This window comes from Solanum stenotomum, chromosome 6, assembly GCF_019186545.1.
Source record: "Solanum stenotomum isolate F172 chromosome 6, ASM1918654v1, whole genome shotgun sequence".
Classification (NCBI taxonomy): Eukaryota; Viridiplantae; Streptophyta; class Magnoliopsida; order Solanales; family Solanaceae; genus Solanum; species Solanum stenotomum.
In genome coordinates, this window is record NC_064287.1 from 50,239,431 (window position 1) to 50,258,711 (window position 19,281).

General features: G+C 36.2%; 4 protein-coding genes and 1 pseudogene across 4 annotated transcripts in view; 2 read left to right on the forward strand and 3 right to left on the reverse strand.

Annotated features, from left to right (window-relative positions):
- Window positions 1–228: 228 nt before the first annotated feature.
- On the reverse strand, window positions 229–4,139 carry LOC125868248 (putative late blight resistance protein homolog R1B-23). Its single transcript, XM_049548877.1, has 2 exons — window positions 1,480–4,139; window positions 229–1,384 (listed from the first exon to the last, which is right to left on the reverse strand). The coding sequence occupies exons 1-2, from the start codon at window positions 4,137–4,139 to the stop codon at window positions 244–246; spliced, it is 3,801 nt and encodes a 1,266-aa protein (XP_049404834.1). The 3' UTR covers window positions 229–243.
- A 5,531-nt stretch (window positions 4,140–9,670) lies between these two features.
- The window catches only part of LOC125868854 (putative late blight resistance protein homolog R1B-13), a 16,794-nt gene continuing 7,183 nt past the window's right edge, over window positions 9,671–19,281 (reverse strand). The window contains exon 2 of the mRNA XM_049549427.1: window positions 9,671–9,835. Coding sequence (XP_049405384.1) covers window positions 9,671–9,835 — 165 coding nt within the window. The remainder of the gene's footprint in view (window positions 9,836–19,281) is intronic.
- LOC125868254 (sphinganine C4-monooxygenase 1) overlaps window positions 10,615–19,281 on the forward strand; it is a 128,120-nt gene continuing 119,453 nt past the window's right edge. The window contains exon 1 of the mRNA XM_049548885.1: window positions 10,615–10,714. The gene's annotated coding sequence lies outside the window, so the exon portion shown is untranslated. The remainder of the gene's footprint in view (window positions 10,715–19,281) is intronic.
- The window catches only part of LOC125868256 (sphinganine C4-monooxygenase 1-like), a 16,069-nt pseudogene continuing 8,874 nt past the window's right edge, over window positions 12,087–19,281 (forward strand).
- LOC125868257 (putative late blight resistance protein homolog R1A-4) lies at window positions 13,415–18,270 on the reverse strand. The gene is given in 5 exon segments (XM_049548887.1): window positions 13,415–13,789; window positions 13,792–13,869; window positions 14,035–14,101; window positions 14,149–15,250; window positions 15,346–18,270. Coding segments are annotated over 5 exon segments (3,912 nt in total). The 5' UTR covers window positions 17,970–18,270; the 3' UTR covers window positions 13,415–13,748.

A 19,281-nucleotide genomic window follows, 5' to 3' on the forward strand; every position in this document is an offset into this window, starting at 1 on the left:
AATCAATTTTATGATGTACTAAAAAAAAGGAAAGAAAGAAAATATAATCTGTACCTGGAAGAGAGGATAATCTTTTAACTGCCTCGCGTATCTCTTCATCACGAGATGTATCAAATTTCAACAAAATTTTCTGCAAGAAAACCCAAATGACGCCACGAGGGTTAAAGATAACAGTGAAAACAGTTCATAAAGTTTAAAGCCGTTATTTCTGATGCATCAAAATCATGCAGAATAAAGCTTTTCTCAGTAGTGTACCTTAATGATGACGAGCTTGAAATTAGTATTTTGATTATCTTCGACTTGTGTCTCTTCTATATCCTTGGCTGACTTAACAACAGACTTGTTGCAGATGTCTACCTCAATGTACTTGAGAGAAAGGATGTTCATGAAACAAGAAGGGATCTCCATAAGATATCGACATCCAAGCAAAACCAATTGTTCAAGGTTAGGAAAGGCATCCTCAGCTACAATCCATTTCATCAAGGACACATATTCTAGTTTCAAAATTTTGAGTTTAGGGAACTTGCTACTGCTCACTTTCCATTTCCTATGATGATCAAATTCAACGTTGTACAGTATGAGTACCTCAAGGTGCTTGAGATGATTAGCAATTTTTGACAAGTACTGAGAATCCAGGTAAAAGCCAGAGAGTTCCAGGTATTTGAGATTTGGTGCAGAGATGAAAAATGGGATGACGTTAAAGGCTTTTGATCGATAAAGCTTTAGTATTTCAAGCCGTATTGGAAAATTCAACACATGGTACTGAGGAGGGTATTTTAAGCACTCGATGACAAGTATCAGTTTTCGAAGATAAGGTGTTTTTCTCAGCATCAATTTCACATCCTTAACACGAGAGAAATATGGAGTGGAAAGGGTTTCCAAATCATAAAGTTTTGCAGAGTTCTCGAGTAATGCTTCTTCTTTTTCTGTGCTGAAGTTAGGAATATGCAAATGTCTCAATTTAACCATATCCCAAACTGTACTAGGTAGTGATAGTGTGTTCTCTATAGCAGCTGGTATAGAATTTAATATAAGAGTTTCAAGGTTCCGAAGATTGGATATGCTTGAAGGAATTGAATTCTGTTCAATGTGTGCAGATAAATACCTCAAGTAACAGAGCTCAGTTGGAATAGAATCAATAACAACCCGGTCCTCCAAATCCAATACTTTTAGAAACTTGAAATTTAATAAAATGCGTGAAATTGAAAAAGCATGAGAGGATAAGGGACGACCAGCAAAGTATGGGTCGTAATTCTTAAAAAGTACAGAGCCAACACGTGGGCAAGACGCACTCCATTCTACAAGATTCTTCATATCAGTGAAGGCCAAGCGAGCATGCTGCTTGTGAGAGTAAACACAAGAAGAAGGTTTGGTAATCTGATCCCTGTAAATATATCAATTAGCAAAATCATATCATTAATTTTCAGATATAACTTGAAATACTTGATTGATTGAAAGTACCATTACTTATCATATTACCTATTTATCCATAGTAGAAAATTCTCCTCAGCTGCTCTTTTCTTGCAGAAATCGAGTAATACATCATGAAGGCGACATGCTTTGACCTTACCATCTGAATCGGCCCTCTGAGTAACCATTACTAGATTTCTTCCAATAAGATTCTCCAAGTAGCCTTCTGCTATATCCTCCAAGCTCCTGCCTTCACTACTTTTTATAAATGCTTCTGATATCCATAACCTTATTAACCTTGAAATATCAATCACTCTATCCTCTAAAAATGCTCCAAAATAAAGGAAGCAAGCCTTAAGATGACAGGGTAAAACATGATAACTGTTGTCTACAATGGCCCTTGAGTCATTGTGAATGTGGGAACCCAAATTATTGGCCACTTGTTCCCAACATTCTACTTCCTTTTCCATCTCCGACAGAATACCAGCCACTAAAACAATTGAAATAGGGAGTTGTCCACACATTTTTGCTATTCTTAGCCCAACTTTTTTTAGGAGAGGGGAACAGCATTCTTCACCAAACACTTTCTTTTCAAGCAACTTCCAACTTTCAACTTCGTCAAACATACGAAGATGAAGGGGATCACTATGAACACTAGCATATTTGGCAACTTCATGATGTCTTGTCGTTAGAATGATTCTGCTTCTGTTATTGACATCTGGAAAACAACCTCTTAAATCATCCCAAGCACTATTGTCCCACACGTCATCAACAAGGATAAGGTACCTTCGGGGCAATAAAGTTTTGCGAAGCATATCAGCTAATTCATTGGCATGAAGTTCTCTATGCTGATCAGAATCCTCACCAATAGCATCACGTATCAAGGACAATAACAAGTCCTTATATGAATATACTTGAGACACACAACATTTTGCACAAATATCAAATTGAGAGACAACTGACCTGTCAGAATAGAGTCTGTTGGCCAAAGTCGTCTTACCTAGACCTGGCATGCCGTGAATTGAAATGACAGCTTGCCCTTTGGATCCATTCAGTAGTTTTTTTCTTAAATTTTCGATGACATCCTCAAACCCAACAATCTCTTCATTCATCCTTGGATTCCTTGCCAATTGTGATGATGTACGAGCAATGACAGTCTTCATTGTATCCTCAACTGTGTTCTTTTCCTGAATCTTTGCTTTGATACAAGTAATCTCCTCTATGATATCCTGGAGCCAACGCTCGAGGCACCAATGAGGAGCTTCTTTGTTAATACAAGCATCAACTACATATTCCACCTCATATGCCTTCCTAATTATCTGTGTAGCACAATCTTCTTTCAGTGTCTTGAGCTTATTGTGTGGCTCTTCTACGACAGCCTTCAAGAAGGGTTGCAAGCTCTCAAATTCCGTTTGAATAACTTGTAGTTGATTCTTGAGGAAAGCCAGTAAATCTGAATAACGGCCTTGGAAATCCTTCAGGTTTTTCAATAGAAAATCGACATAGCCTAGTCCATGAATCCTTGGCAAGTTACAATGAAATGCCTTTTGCATGACAAGGTAGACCATCGCCTTGATAGGCTCAATGTTTCTTGGAAGATCAAAACCAAGTGCTCGGTTCATATCATCCAATACTGTGTCTTCCTTCTCCCCCTTAATATTATATAATGAGTAAATAAGAAGTCCGGCATCAACAATAACAGAATCCATATCTTGAAGATGAAATTCCAGATCTAGTATTGGCAGATGAATGAGATTGTCTCTTAGAAGGCAGAGCATCTCCTGAAGGTTAGCCATTTGATCACTCAAACCAAACGTCAGACTGTGTGTTGGAATCTCCACAGTGCTGCTCTCAGCTGCATGCTTCTTTTGTGCTTGTGGTATGGTTGACTTCAAAGCTTGCAGGACATCAATATAAATATTGTTGCGGCTGATGACTGGCTGAATGGACTTAATCTTCATTTCCATGAAATCAGAGAGCAAACGACTGACTTCACTTGGAGCCAAGTCTTGATTTCCGTAGCCATAGATTGGCAAATGCAACCACACAACCATTGCGATGTGGATAGCCTCAATTAAAGCATGAGTATAAAAAGTAGTACATCGGTATTGAGGCTGTATACTACATTTGTTTGAAACAAAGCAGACAAAAAATCTCAATAACTTCAACTCCTTTAACACTTTTTCTATTTGTTCTTTCATGTGTCCTGGAACAAAAAGCCACGAACATGGATCATTGATCTTCATTAGATCATTGAGGTTCTCCACAAAAACATCGATGACTTCCATCACAAATTTGGGGCTAACATCATCCACCTTGTTGGCTGCAAATGATGTATTTGGAAAAGAGTATTCAGCTCTGAATTCTTGCTTAGTCTTCCAAATTACCTCCTTCCAGTAGGCAAATGAATTCAAAGCAACCCTAACTTTTTCAAGATACAGACTCCTCATACGTACGTTCTTGTTCCTGTATTGTGTTCCTGAATCGTGACAAATGCTAAGTATTCTAGTATACTCACTTTTCCAAAATTCTATCATTTTCTGAGAGACATTTAGCATACCGCATTCACTTGCAAAAGGGAAGCTTTTCAAATAGAGAAAACAATCAACAAATTTTAACTCCCATAGAAAGAAATTTGTTTGACCCCCTCCAAAATCCGAGTAAAATTTATCTTGCAGCGTGCTGAGGAGACAATCTTTCAGATCAGACAATTCATTGTTGAAATACATCCTTGTGACACAAGAATTAAAACTATTGTGGACTGGGAAAGAAGAGCAATACAGAGTACTGTAGTTTCTTTCTTCACTTCCTCACCTCAGAGTATTGTATAGTTTTTTCTATACAATATGTTAGATAGAAAATTAAAATTAAAGAGTTAAAAAAAAGAAGAAAGATACCTCTTTTTGAAACAGATCAAAAAGAAAAGTAAGACAAACAAACTAATTGTTTTCAAAGACCGACGTAAGTCAGCGTTTTCGAGGAAACTGAACTTACTAATTGCTTTACCTAAACACAAAGTGTCTAATATGTATTATCATATTAATATAAACAAAGACAATTATTAATGCAAGCTGGTACCAACGAAGGGGTGGCTTAGTAAAATATAATTTGTTGAAAGACTTGGTTCAACAAACAAATATACTTTATATATACTTACTTATATAATATGGTCCCCTGTGGAAAAAAGACAAATGTTTATATGCATTATTGGATCTTAATCGTTAACTTAACCTCTCTAGTTCTCAAAGGGACTTATCTATTTATGAAATAATAAGTCTCCTAATCAGGACAAGAATAGTATTTCAACATTGGCCGTAGAAACGTCGTTCCAACTTGGAATTTACAAAGGAGTTTCTTTCAAAATATATATGGTCATGGACCACACCCAAATTATATACTCCCTCCATTTCATATTAAGTTAATTTTTGAGGCATTTTTCATTTTTCAAATTAATTTAATTGTTCAGTTTTCAAGATTACTTTTAGAGTGTTCTTTCAATTTTACCCTTCATTAGTTAGTATTAGAATTAGTGATTAATTAATATTTAGTTATGTTAATCATAAATTTGACAATAATTAATAATGATAAAAATAGAAAACTAGGTTCAATTTATGTCTTAATCTACTTTTCTTAAAGGGTGTGAAACACCTTAAAAATTAATTTAATATGGAATGGAGGGAGTATATACTAGTTTCTGGACGCGTGCTTTACACGTGTGTTCCATGTGATTTTTAATAGATATGTTAGAATGACTAAAATTCTATGGAAACATGTATGTAATGAGTAACAAAATGCAACAATTACAAATAAGTGTTCAATAATATGACCAAAAAACACCAAATGAAGAGCATATTCAATAATAATATAGATGGAAAAATAAATAAAAAGTAAGTACATAATCTAAGTCTGAAGACTCTGATCCACACTTAAGAGACTCCTTACATTTTGATTAGGTGTCAGATTGCTACTCAAACTTGACAAAAATCTCTGAAAAATTCATTTAGACAATTTATCAAACACTTTAAGTGCACCATTTTACTTAATAATTTTTAGCACTCTATGTTTATTTTTTTTGCCTCCGAAAATTAGTAATTGTAATTTGCTACTTACTATGAGAAGAAAGAGGGGAAGAGGTACTAATTTTTTTTCCTAAAAATAAATTTGTTTTCACTTTCACCTTATTTTATATTATAATTTATTTTTATTATTTTTAAAATCTAGGTGTATTTATTTGAGTTAGTTGGCAGCAACGGAGTGATTCACTTATCCACGTCACAACATTTGAATATCACGCGTTTTGCTTGAAATATTCAAGTATTTTTTTTGGTTAAATTTTGGATAGTTAAAGTGTCTCTTTATGCACTATCAAAGTTAAAGGTCAAAGTTATAATTTGAAGTCAAGTTATGGATCTTATTTATGTATTATGCCAAATATTATTTTATGTGTCCCAATTTATGTGATGTACTTTCATTTTTTTAATGGGAAAATGCATTAGTACCTCCCCAACCTATACCCAAAATCCCAGAGACACACCTAACCTTTACTAAGGGCCTATTACCCCCGGAACTTAATTTATCTATAATATTCTATCCCTTTTCGGCCTACGTGGCACTATCCTTGAAAATTTTGTCAAGATGCGTTGGGCCCACAAGATAGTGCCACGTAGGCCCAAAAGGGGTATAATATTACATATAAAATAAGTCTGGGGGTAATAGGACCTTAGTAAAGGTTAGGTGTGTCTGTGGAATTTCGTGTAACATCCGGCAATGTGAAATAATTGAAGAGGCTTAGAATTGGAAATTTTCATTTTTGGAAAGGATTTAAAAATCTGGAAATTTTTTGGCTAAGTATGGAAAAGGTGAGTTTTTGGCCAACTTTGATCAGTCGTAACTTTTAGCTCATGATGATTTAGAAGTATTTCCAGTTATGGTTGCATAGCCCTCGGGACGATCTTTCCAACGCCGCCGAGTTTGCTCAATTCCGAGTTCGTATGAGCGAGTTAGGGCCTTTGAAAGTTGGGCAGTTGACAAGGAAATCCGTCCGGGAATCATTAAGGGCATTTTAGTCTTTTCCCTAGCCAATTCTTTTGGGATTATATTGTTGTATAGGGCTGATCTTTGGATCATTTTGTTCCATTCTAAGAGAGTGAAGGCTAGGGCTTGAGAGTGAAGAAGAGAGGAAGAAGAGAAGAAGAGGAGAAGAAGAAGAGGAAAATCGAGGAGATCATCGTGGATTTTCGTCGGGGGTGATCCCTATCAAGGTATGTGAGCTTTTAGTGGTGGGTGATCCTTTCCCCCACACACCTAACCCCTTTTATTTCATTAAGAAAGGATTGGCTTTGTTGTTAAAGTTGTGAGTTGTTGTGGTTGAAGTTGTTAAAGTTGTTAGTTGTTGTTGTTGAAATTATAGTTGGTATTGTTGTTGATTGAAATGTTGAGATTCTTGATGATTTGGGACTTGTTTCCGGTTGGGGTTTTGAGTTGAATTCTATTGAATGTTGAGGGATTTTATGTTTCTAAGTGATTGGGGCTAGAACCTTTGAAGTTAAGAGGGTTTAGAGTTGGAAAAATGAAGGAGAAAAGTCGGGTTTCTTACATGAAACAAGTCCGTGTCGCGGACTTGTTCCCTCTGTGAACAAAATCTTCTCCGCGTCGCGGACAGGACGCGGACTCCACTGTTTTCAGAATTTATGATCGAAGATTTTCTTTAGTTTGGCTGCCCCAAATCATTCCCAAATCATTCCTAAACACCACGAGGTCCTTCCAAATATCAATCAAGTCCTTGAATCCATAATTAAATTCAAGAAAGTTAGGATCAAGTCAAGTGGAGTTAGAGCCAAGCTTAGGAGTTAAGCAAGCCAAAGCAAGTCTTTAAAGCTTTTCAAGAGTCGTTATTGAACGTCTTAACGTCGTTTCAAGTCAAGTCAAAAAGTAAAGAGTTTAAGTAAAGTAAGGAGTAAAGAGTCGAGTCCATTTCTCCAAAGTTATTAGGGAACTATGTACTTCCCAAAGAAGTTCTAAATGTCTTTACATTTAAGTAAGAAAGGAGCCATGTTTTCCAAAAAGAGCCTTTGGGCTAAGTTTTGAGTAATCGTCTCAATCAAAGAAAGAAGTTATTTTAAAAGCATGAGCCGAAGTATTTTTGGGAGTAGTATTGAGCACCGAATTGGGGACACGAGTTCATAGTAACTCAACTCTCCATAAGAACCATGCGCCAACATGGGACGTGACGTATCATTCTTTTTAGATGATCACGTAAGATTAGGCTAGTGGATCCACTAAGCAAAAGTAAGGTCCTATATCGATGGCAAGGTATAGGATGGTCCTTTGGCAACGTGAGGTAAAACGTTGTATCATCACTAAGGCTCGTAGTGGTGGTTGTCGGTTAAAGAACCTCCCACAAAAGCTGTATTATGTTTATAAAAGAAAAGTGGAGTTTGTTGTCATTTTATCCTTAACGATCTAAGTTGTTTACATTCTTTTACAAGCTTTATATGTATGGCTCGTGTCTTATTGCTTTACTTTGAGTCCAGTTATGTATATGAGTCGTTCAGAGTCAAGGTAAGTGATCTCTTGTTCTCCTTTCAAGCTTAAGTTGTGGTTCAGCTTTTCCAGCTCACATATTCGTACATTCCATGTACTGATGCCAGTTGGCCTGCATCGTCTTATGATGCAGATACAGGTACCCCGGATCAGCATCCTGCACGTCGTTGATCCAGCTGAGCACTCCAGAGTCTGTGGTGAGCCTCCTTGCATTCCGGAGGACTCAATTATTTTGTGTACTTAGTTTTGTTCTATTAGGATGTTGCGGGGTCTGTCCCCACATCCATCTCAGTATATTAGAGGCTTCAATAGACAGTCAGACAGTCAGTCAGTCAGTTAGTTTTGAGTCTCTCATCCATGTATATGTATATATGTGTAAATATTCTAGTTTGAGACTCGAGTTGCCCTTCGGGCCATATTTTTATTAGTTAAGTTGTTTATGTCTTTGCATGGCGTTGAGTTATTCTGTTGAGTTAGGTTTCCGCTGAGTTAAGAAAGCCAGGCCAAGGGTTCGCCTGGGGCCAGCAATGGTCTCCAGGTGCCGGTCCCGCCCAGGGTGTAGGCTCGGGGCGTGACATTTCGGGCATAGGCTAGGGGGTACTTATGCATTTTCCCTTTTTTAATCTGTAAAAAAGAATGACAAATGTATATATACGAGGCGATAACAAATATTCACATACACTTGAATATTCCGATTAATTTCAAGATGATGCAAGATGTTTAATTTGGACTGATCTGTTGGGTCAAACCATTGCAGCAATCAGCTGAACTGTTTTCCTCAAGAAAATAGTGGTTATATTAGGAGATATATAGATAAACTTGTGAGTTATTTCTACTCTTATATGCACCTTATTTTGAATGTGATGAGTGGTTAGAGCGGTGCAAAGCTTACATAGCAATCGAAAGGTACCTACAAGTGAAACAAGTTGCCTAACGTGTTTCTTAAACAGACAGTAAGTGCAAAAGATAAAGAAGACTTCACTTTTACGTGGAAAACACCCCACTCATAAGGATGTAAAAAAAAAAAAACATGACTTGTATTTAGCCCAAACTTTACTCGACACAATGAGCCAACAACAACCTAAGATTACTAACTCTGTAATTAACTCCAATTCCTACAACTACACAAACCTCCCAAGGTTTATATTCTCAAGTCTTCGAGTTACCCCAACTTGAAGACAATGATATGATCCAACTCCAGTTTATACAGAAAGCATTAAAGATACAACTCGATAAACAATCCTAAATCCTAATACATAACAACAAACCTAACACATATAAGACACCTTAACTGCCGTTAATGTTTCTGTGTGTGTCATGAATTGGTATTACAGTAAGCAAAAGGACTATAGCACATTTATGTTGATTAGTTGGGACTATAACCTTGTCTTTTTTCTGGAAATCCATCATGGTTGAGTTCACCAGAGCTCAGCATTTCGTTACAGCATCAGTTTCCCCACAACTAATCGAACTTCAACAGCATCCATATCTCCGATCACTATAAATTTCTTCTCATTCCTATCAACTGCAATTGATTGTATCCCTTTCATATCAAAAAGGCAAAAAATATGAATCAATTCATTTGGTGTACAAAAAAAAAATAGGAAAGAAAGAAAAAATAATCAGTACCTTGAAGAGAGACTAATCTATCAAATGCCTTACTTATCTCTTTTTCATTAGATGTATTGAATTTCAACACCATTTTCTGCATGAAATACTAGAGAAAATCCAATTGTTCAAGGTTAGGAAAGGCATCATCAGCTACAATCCATTTCATCAAGGACAAATATTCTAGTTTCAAGATTTTGAGTTTAGGGAACTTGCCACTGCTCACTTTCCATTCCCCATGATCACCAAATTCAACGTGGTACAGTTTGAGTACCTCAATGTGCTTGAGATGATTAGCAGTTTCTGATAAGTACTGAGAATTCAGGTAAAAGCCAGAGAATTTCAGGTATTTGAGATTTGATGCAGAGATGCAAAAGGGGACGGTTTCAAAGGCATTTGATAAATGAAGCTTTAGTATTTCAAGCCGTATTGGAAAGTTCAACATATGGCACTGATGGGGGTATTTTAAGCACTGGACTTCACATTTCAGTTTTCGAAGATAAGGTGTTTTTCTCAGCATCAATTCTGCATCCTCAACACAAGCGAAATATGGATTGGAAAGGGTTTCCAAATCATAAAGTTTTGGAGAGTTCTCGAGTAATGCTTTTTTATTTTCAGGGCTGAAGTTAGGAATATACAGATATCTCAATTTAACCATATCCCAAACTGTACTAGGTAGTAATAGCGTCTTACGTGTCACAGCTGATCTACGCTTTAATATAAGAATTTCAAGGTTCCAAAGATTGGATATGCTTGAAGGAATTTATATGGTTAACTATTGAGGCTTAGTTAATATTGATAACTTATCATGCCCTATGCTTGTTTGGTGAACCGTAATGATACATGGGATTTATTTGGTTAACTATTGAGGCTTGTTGATATTGATAACTTATTATGCATATGCTTGTTTGTTTTTGTTTTGATTGGAATGAAATGCTTATGTCTGGTGACGGCTTAAGGTTTAGAAATTATTTGATTTATGAGTGTGTGATTTTGTCAACGGTATGTGCAACTCAAAATTGGATGTTGACATGCCGTGTATTACAACACGGAGTGAGTCTTGGATAGGGGAATATTTGGATGCGATGGCGGTGTAATAATAGTTCTTTTGTCCGAATTGGCACTGCTAGGCAAATGTTGTTGGATTTAAAATGTGAACATCATTTGTTGTTAGGCTGATTTCAAACATTTTGAATTATTTTCATTGACTTGAGGGAGGAGCTTTTTTATGCTTGTGTGTGTGATCCTAGAATTTCCCGGTAGATGGATGGCTAAATTGTTCTATCTTAGTCCTTAACGTTCTTAATATTTATTTATATACATTTTTGGTAAAGGAGTCATTTGTCAGAGGAACTATGATACAATGCTTTATTTGGATGTTAATCCATAGCTTACTTGTTTTACCGATCATTTAGATGAATCCTTCATGCACAGAATAAACAAATTCAATTGAAGTACAAGAGCAAGAAGTATGACTTCTTGTGTAGGTCAATCACAAAGTGTGCAAATTTCTTTTTTTTCCTGCCTTAAAAAGCCTCAAGGCTACTTATGCAGAGTGTTTTATATCTATATATTAGAATTTACGTTATAAGGTGTCTCAAAATCTCTTGAACCTAAAAAGTGATAGTCGATTGTTATCTGAACAGAAATTTCATCTTATAACTTCATATGAAATATTTTTGATAAGGAAGTTTATATGAAATGCTGAAGCTTGCAGGTTTGATTTTCTCTGATTGATAGGAAAATAGGAGTTCTGTAAAAATCAGATGCGAACTGTTGAACCTCAGTTTTGAGTCATTTGATTTATAAAGAAAGGTTGACTTTAAGTTTTTCTAGAAAAATAGGTTGCCAAAGCGGCTCAATCAGCATTGCTTTGATCTTGGCTGTCGATGCTGATGCTGACAGTTTCTACTCATATAGAAACTGTCAACAAGGATGTTGAGACTATCCTAAGAATAAGTTTTTATTGGCTTAATCTGCCTTTACTAAAGAAAATGGGGAATCATTGCTCTTCTTTTGCATTTCCTTGTCTACCTTCTTCTTGATGTCCATCTGTCTTGCAAAGTTAGTTGATGGAAGCTTAATAGTTGAGGGAGGCCAACTGTGACCTCCCAATATAGCTTTCTACTGTGCTACTTCACATATGTTTGGTCTTATGAGATGATCTTTTCAACTGCAATATGTGAGCTTGAATATGTTGAGGGATAGATTCGTTTCTTTAACCTGCAAAGAAGAGATATAAAAAGAAAACAATGTGGTCTTGTCTTTCCTTTGGTTTGCATTGATATGTGTGTAGGCTGTATCCTAATTTGCAAAGTTTAGCCTAACTCATGTCTACCCCCTTGAAAATTCTACTTCAAACATATTTAATTTGTTGGCACTTCTCTTTATGGGTGGTCATTAGTTGGGTCTCTTGAGTCTTGACTCAACTAATGTACACCTTTCGTATGTTCTGAATTCTGATAAGTAACTTGAGTACATACCATGAGGAGTTGTACTTCCCATACTTGTTTTGTGTACTTTTAGTATCTTGTTCCAATCATGAACCTGATTCTCATATTCTTGTTCCATATCATGTCAATTTTTATGTTTGTATTTTGACTAATTCTTGGTGTCTGATTATCTAATAATATGGACCAGGTCACAGGAGATGATGGTGAATCAGGTGGAGATCGACACACTTCAATCTTTGTTCTTGGCAGACAGTTATTTGTTGCCATGTTGATATTAGATACTTGGCAATATTTTATGCATCGGTACATGCACCAAAACAAGTTCTTGTACAAACATATTCATGCTCAACATCACCGGCTAATTGTTCCGTATGCTTTTGGAGCTTTGTACAACCACCCTTTGGAGGGTCTGATTCTTGACACAATTGGTGGGGCTCTAGCTTTCCTTGTCTCTGGCATATCACCACGTACCTCCATCTTCTTTTTCTCATTTGCTACGATCAAGACGGTTGATGATCACTGCGTACTATGGTTGCCCGGAAATCTCTTCCATATCTTCTTTAAAAACATCCGCTTACCATGATATCCATCACCAGCTTTATGGGACCAAGTATAACTATTCACAGCCTTTCTTTGTGACATGGGATAGGATACTTGGTACTTAGATGCCATATGAACTTGAGAGGAGACCGGAAGGAGGTTTTGAAGCTAAGCCTGTTAAAGATTGCAAGGAACATTGACAATACTGTTAGTACATGTTTGTCATAGAGTATGTACCACTGCAATTTTTGCCTTGTTCAAATGCTTAGTTACTCATTTAATTTGTATAGAGTATATAGTTAAAGGGTTCTGCATATATTGTTGTATAACTGGTGTTGGTTTTGAGGTTTGAGAAAGGAATAGGGTCGAATAATAGTTTCCTTTTTAAACATTGTCTCAGATCTGATATCTGGTATATTCAACTGCTGGCAGAGATAAAAAGATTCCTGAAATACATAGTGTGCCTTGAATTCTTTAGTTCCAAAGCATATGGACATGTATTGTGATTTTCTCATTGTTCTTTTTTGTGGGCTGTTGTTGATGGTGTAGAGCTGAGCTCGACCATTTTACTGAGTACCTGCATCTTCCAACCAAAGAGGTATCAGGTATCTCTGCTTAGCGGTACTTGGATAGATGGGAAGAAATCTCTTAGTATTTTTTGTTGTTGTTTTCACCTGCTTCATTGATTGACCGCTAGGCCACACTCTCGGGGTGCTAACATTCTCATTTCTCTAACATGTAGCAGAGTGGCATCACAACATTTTGGTGAACTCATAAGAAAATAGAGAAAGGCTGAAACCATTCACTTCAGGATCCGTAAAATCTAATGACTTACATCAAACCTCAAGGACTAAAATGAAAAATTTGTTCAATAGTTACATACTGAGATATATTTAGTTTACAATGAATGCAACAGCCGTTGGACGTTTTACAGAATCTTTTATTAAACAAAATAACTCATAAAGAAATTACATGTGATATTCCAAATTGCTCCAGCTGCAATCTCTGGATACTCTGTTAAAGAATAACTCAATGGGAATTTTTTGAGTTGAATTTGAACGGATTACAATGGGTTGAACTCAGATTTACTGATCCATCAAAACTTTACTACAGTTAATGTTTGTGTGTGTGTGTCATGAAATGGTATTACAGTAAGCAAAATGACTATAGCACATTTGTGTTGACAAGTTGGGACTACAACCCTGGCATGCCACGCTTTCTCAGTTTCTCCACACTAATTGAACTTCATCAGCATCCACATCTCCGGTCACAGTAAGTTTCTTCTCTTTCTCATCAGATGAAACTGATTCTATCCCTTTCATATCGAAAAGACAAAAAAAGATGAATCTATCTATTTGGTGTATTTAAAAAAAGGAAAGAGAGAAAAATAAAAAAGTAGTACCTGGACGAAGAAATAATCTAATATCCTCGTCTGAGATATTTCCACACCATTTTCTGCAAAGAAATCTAAGAGAAGAACCCAAATGTAAAACGAGGCCACGAGGTAAAGATAACTGAGAAAACAGTTTGTAAAATTTAGGCCATTTCTGATTCATCAAAATCATTCAGAATAAAGCTTTTTTCAGTAGTGTACCTCGATGAGAACGAGCTTGAAATTAGTATTTTGATTATCTTCGACTTGTGTTTCTTGTATATTCATGGCTGACTTGACAACCGACTCATTGCAGTCCTCTACCTCGATGTACTGCAGAGAAAGGATGTCCATGAAACAAGAAGGGATCTCCATAAGATCTTGACATCCACGCAAAACTAATTGTTCAAGGTTAGGAAAGGCATCATCAGCTACAATCCATTTCATCAAGGACACATCCTCTAGTTTCAAGATTTTGAGTTGAGGGAACATGCCATTGCTCACTTTCCATTCCCTATGATCACCAAATTCAACACTGTACAGTTTGAGTACCTCAAGGTTCTTCAAATGATCAGCAGTTCCTGATAAGTACTGAGAATCCAGGTAAAAGCCAGAGAGTTTTAGGTATTTGAGATTTGGTGCAGAGATGCAAAAGGGGATGGTTTTAAAGGCATTTGATCGATAAAGCTTTAGTATTTCAAGCCGAATTGGAAAATTCAACGCATGGTACTGATGGAGGTATTCTAAGCACTTAACTTTACATGTCAGTTTTCGAAGATTAGGTGTTTTTCTCAGCATCAATTCTGCATCCTTAACACGAGCGAAATATGGATAGGAAAGGGTTTCCAAATCATCAAGATTTGGAGAGTTCTTGAGTAATGCTTTTTTATTTTCAGGGCTGAAGTTAGGAATAAACAGAAATCTCAATTTAACCATATCCCAAACTGTACTAGGTAGTAATATCTTATGCACAACTGATCTACGGTTTAATATAAGAGTTTCAAGGTTCCAAAGATTGGATATGCTTGAAGGAATTGAATTCTGATCAATGTCTGCAGTTAAATACCTCAAGTAAGGAAGCTCTGTTGGAATAAAATCAATAACAACCTGGTGCTTCAAATCCAATACTTTTAGAAACTTGAAATTTAATAAAATGTGTGAAACTGCATATAAGGGACAACGGGCAAAGTATGGGTTATATCTCTTAATAAGTACAGAGCCAACAAGTGAGGAAGATGCACTCCATTCTACAAGATTATCCATTTTACTGAAGGCTAAGTGAGTATGCTGCTTGTGAGAGTAAACAGCTTTGGTACTCTGATCCCTGTGAATATATCAATTAGCAAAATCATATCATTAATTTTCAAATATAGCTTGAAATACTTGATTGATTGAAAGTAGCATTATTTATCATATTACCGTTTTATCCATAGTAGTAAATTCTCCTTAGCTGCTCTTTCCTTGCAGAAGTCGAGTAATACATCATGAAGGCGACATGCTTTGACCTTACCATCTGAATTGGCCCTCTGAGTAACCATTACTAGATTTCTTCCAATAAGATTCTCCAAGTAACCTTCTGCTATATCCTCCAACCTCCTGCCTTCACAACTTTTTATAAATGATTCTGATATCCATAACCTTATTAACCTTGAAATACGAATCTCTCTAACCCCTAAAAATGTTCCAAGATAAAGGAAGCAAGACTTAAGATGACAGGGTAAAACTTGATAACTTTGGTCTACAATTGCCCTTGAGTCACTGCGAATGTGGGTACCCAAATCGTTGGCCACTTGTTCCCAACATTCTACTTCCTTTTCCATCTCCGACAGAATACCAGCAACCAAAACAATTGAAAGAGGGAGTTGTCCACACATTTTTGTTATTCTTAGCCCAACTTTTTTTAGGAGAGGGGAACAGCTTTCTTCACCAAACACTTTCTTTTCAAGCAACTTCCAACTTTCATCTTCGTCAAACATACGAAGATGAAGGGGATCACTATGAACACTAGCATATTTGGCAACTTCATGATGTCTTGTTGTTAGAATGATTCTGCTTCTGTTATTGGCATCTGGAAAACAACCTCTTAAATCATCCCAAACACTATTTTCCCACACATCATCAACAAGGATAAGGCACCTTCGGGGCAATAAAGTTTTGCGAAGCATATCAGCTAATTCATTGGCACAAAGTTCTCTACGCACAGAATCCTCACCGACAGCATCACATAGCAAGGCCAATAACAAGTCCTTATATGAATATACTTGAGACACACGACATTGTGCACAAATATCAAAGTGAGAGACAACTAACCTGTCAGAATAGAGTCTGTTGGCCAAAGTCGTCTTACCTAGACCTGGCATGCCGTGAATTGAAATGACATCTTGCCCTTTGGTTCCATTCAGTAGTTGATTTCTTAAATTTTCTATGACATCCTTAAACCCCACAATTTCTTCATTCATCCTTGGTGTCCTTGCCAATTGTGATGATGTATGATGAGTAATGACAGTCTTCATTGTATCCTCAACCGTGTTCTTTTCCTGAATCTTTGCTTTGATACAAGTAATCTCCTTTATGATATCCAGGAGCCAACGCTCTAGGCACCAATGAGGAGCTACTTTGTTAATACAAGCATCAACTACATATTCCACCTCATATGCTTTCCTAATTATCTGTGTAGCACAATCTTCATTCAGTGTCTTGAGCTTATTTTGTGGCTCTTCTACGACAACCTTCAGGAAAGGTTGCAAGCTCTCAAATTCCGTTTGAATAACTTGGAGTTGATTCTTGAGGAAAGCAAGTGAATCCGAATAACGGCATTGGAAATCCTTCAGGTTTTTCAATAGAAAATCGACATAGCCTAGTCCATGAACCTTTGGCAAGTTACATTGAATTGCCTTTTGCATGACAAGGTAGACCATCACCTTGATAGTCTCAATGTTTCTCCGAAGATCCAAACCAAGTGCTCGGTTCATATCATCCAATACTGTGTCTTCCTTCTCCCTCTTGATATCATATGATGAGTAAATAAGAAGTCCAGCATCAATAATAACAGAATCCATATCTTGAAGATGAAATTCTAGATCTAGTATTGGCAGATGAATGAGATTGTCTCTTAGAAGGCAGAGCATCTCCTGAAGGTTAGCCATTTGATCACTCAAACCAACCGTCAGACTCTGTGTTGGAATCTCCACATTGCTACTCTCAGCTGCATGCTTCTTTTGTGCTTGTGGTATGGTTGACTTCAAAGCTTGCAGGACATCAATATAAATATTGTTGCGGCTGATGACTGGATGAATGGACTTAATCTTCATTTCCATGAAATCAGAGAGCAAACGACTGACTTCACTTGGAGCCAAGTCTTGATTTACGTTGCCATAGATTGGCAAATGCAACCACACAACCATTGCGATGTGGCTAGCCTCAATTAAAGCATGAGTATAAAAAGTAGTACATCGGTATTGAGGCTGTATGCTACATTTGTTTGAAACAAAGCAGACAAAAAATCTCAATAACTTCAACTCCTTTAACACTTGTTCTATTTGTTCCTTCATGTGTCCTGGAACAAAAAACCACGAACATGGATCATTGATCTTCACTATAACATTGAGGTTCTCCACAAAAACATCCATGATTTCCATAACAAATTCGGGGCTATGAGTATTATCATCATCATCAATCACCTTGTTGGCTGCAAGTGGTGTTTTCGGAAAGGAGTATTGGGCTCTGAATTCTTGCTTAGTCTTCCAAATTACCTTCTTCCAGTCGACAAATAAATTCAAAGGAACTTTACCAAAATACAGAATCGGAACATTCATGGTTTTAGAACAATGACTTTTCCAAATATCTATCATTTTCTGTGAGACATGTAGCATACCGCATTCACTTGCAAAAGGGAAGCTTTTCAAATGGAGAAAACAATCAAGGAATTTTAACTCCCATAGAAAGAAATTTATCCGATCCCTTGCAACATCCGAGTACTTTAAATCTTGCAGCTCGCTAAGGAGATAAAATTTTAGATCAGACCATTCATTGTTGAAATACATCCTTCTGACACAAGAATTACAACTGTTGTGGACTGGGAATGAAGAACAATTGAGTATACAATACAGAGTATTATAGTTTCTTTCTTCACTTCCTCATCTCACAGTTAACTTACAAGTATTAAACTAGTATAAAATTGAATTAGTAGATTCACTTGAGATACACTGATTTATATTATGCCACATTAAAAAGCACATTTATATATTATCTCATTATTTTACAACCAACAATTAGATAAAAAGAAAAAAAATTCATAAGGAGGGAGTAGAGGATAAGAAATAGGTCTCTCCACTACGCGTAAGATATTTTGAAGGAGTTGGGCCATACAAACAAAAAAGCCAAAATCATTGCTGGCGCACTAAGATAAAGTGCCAAAGAATTATTCGAAAGACATTATACATAAATATACCATTTAATTTGATCTCGATTCTTTTCCATGTTCTTCAATTTTAGATGCACATAAATAGATGTGTCTCCTATGTAGTGTCCTGTGTATTATGTCACATAGAACTCATGTGTCTATTTGTTCAACATTATACAAGTTTACGTATCTACTTGTGCACACACAAAATTGGAGAGCGTAAATATAAAATAAGAACAAATTCAGGGAAGGCAGAGGGATAAAGAGCAGATCGAGATAACTTTAAAATTTATGAATTTTAAAAAAATAATAATTTAGTTTGTAGAATTTTGAATACATTATTTATACAAACTAAATAATTTTTTAATATATACACATAATCATAATTAAAATTAAAATTATTAAAATACATTGAATTCGATAGCTTAGCCCTACCGATGATATGACCATGGACATTGAAATAATTGTAACAGCTGGCAATAATTGTTTAAATAGTTCAATTGTGATATGTGGTGCTCCAAAAAATAAAATCCACGAACAATTATGAAAGGATAAGTATAAAATAAGATAAAGGTTTGGACCAAAATTCTTTCAAGAAATTTCGAAGTCATTCAACTTCTTCACCGGCCTTATCTAAAGTGATAAACTCAGATTTTATAGTAGAGCGAGCAATACATTTTTGTTTGAAAGATTTTCAAGAGACTGCTCCTCCATTATGAGTAAATACATAAAGCGAGCGATACATTTCTGTTTGAAAGATTTTCAAGAGACTGCTCCTCCATCAAGAGTAAATACATATCCACTTGTGGATTTTACTAAATTTGACCTGGCAATTCAATTTGCATCACTATATTCTTCCAATATTGTTGAATATTAGTTATAATGCAAAACAATAGTTTTTAAGTATGTTTTAAATACTCCAAAACGCTTTTCATTGTCCTCCAATGAGTTCC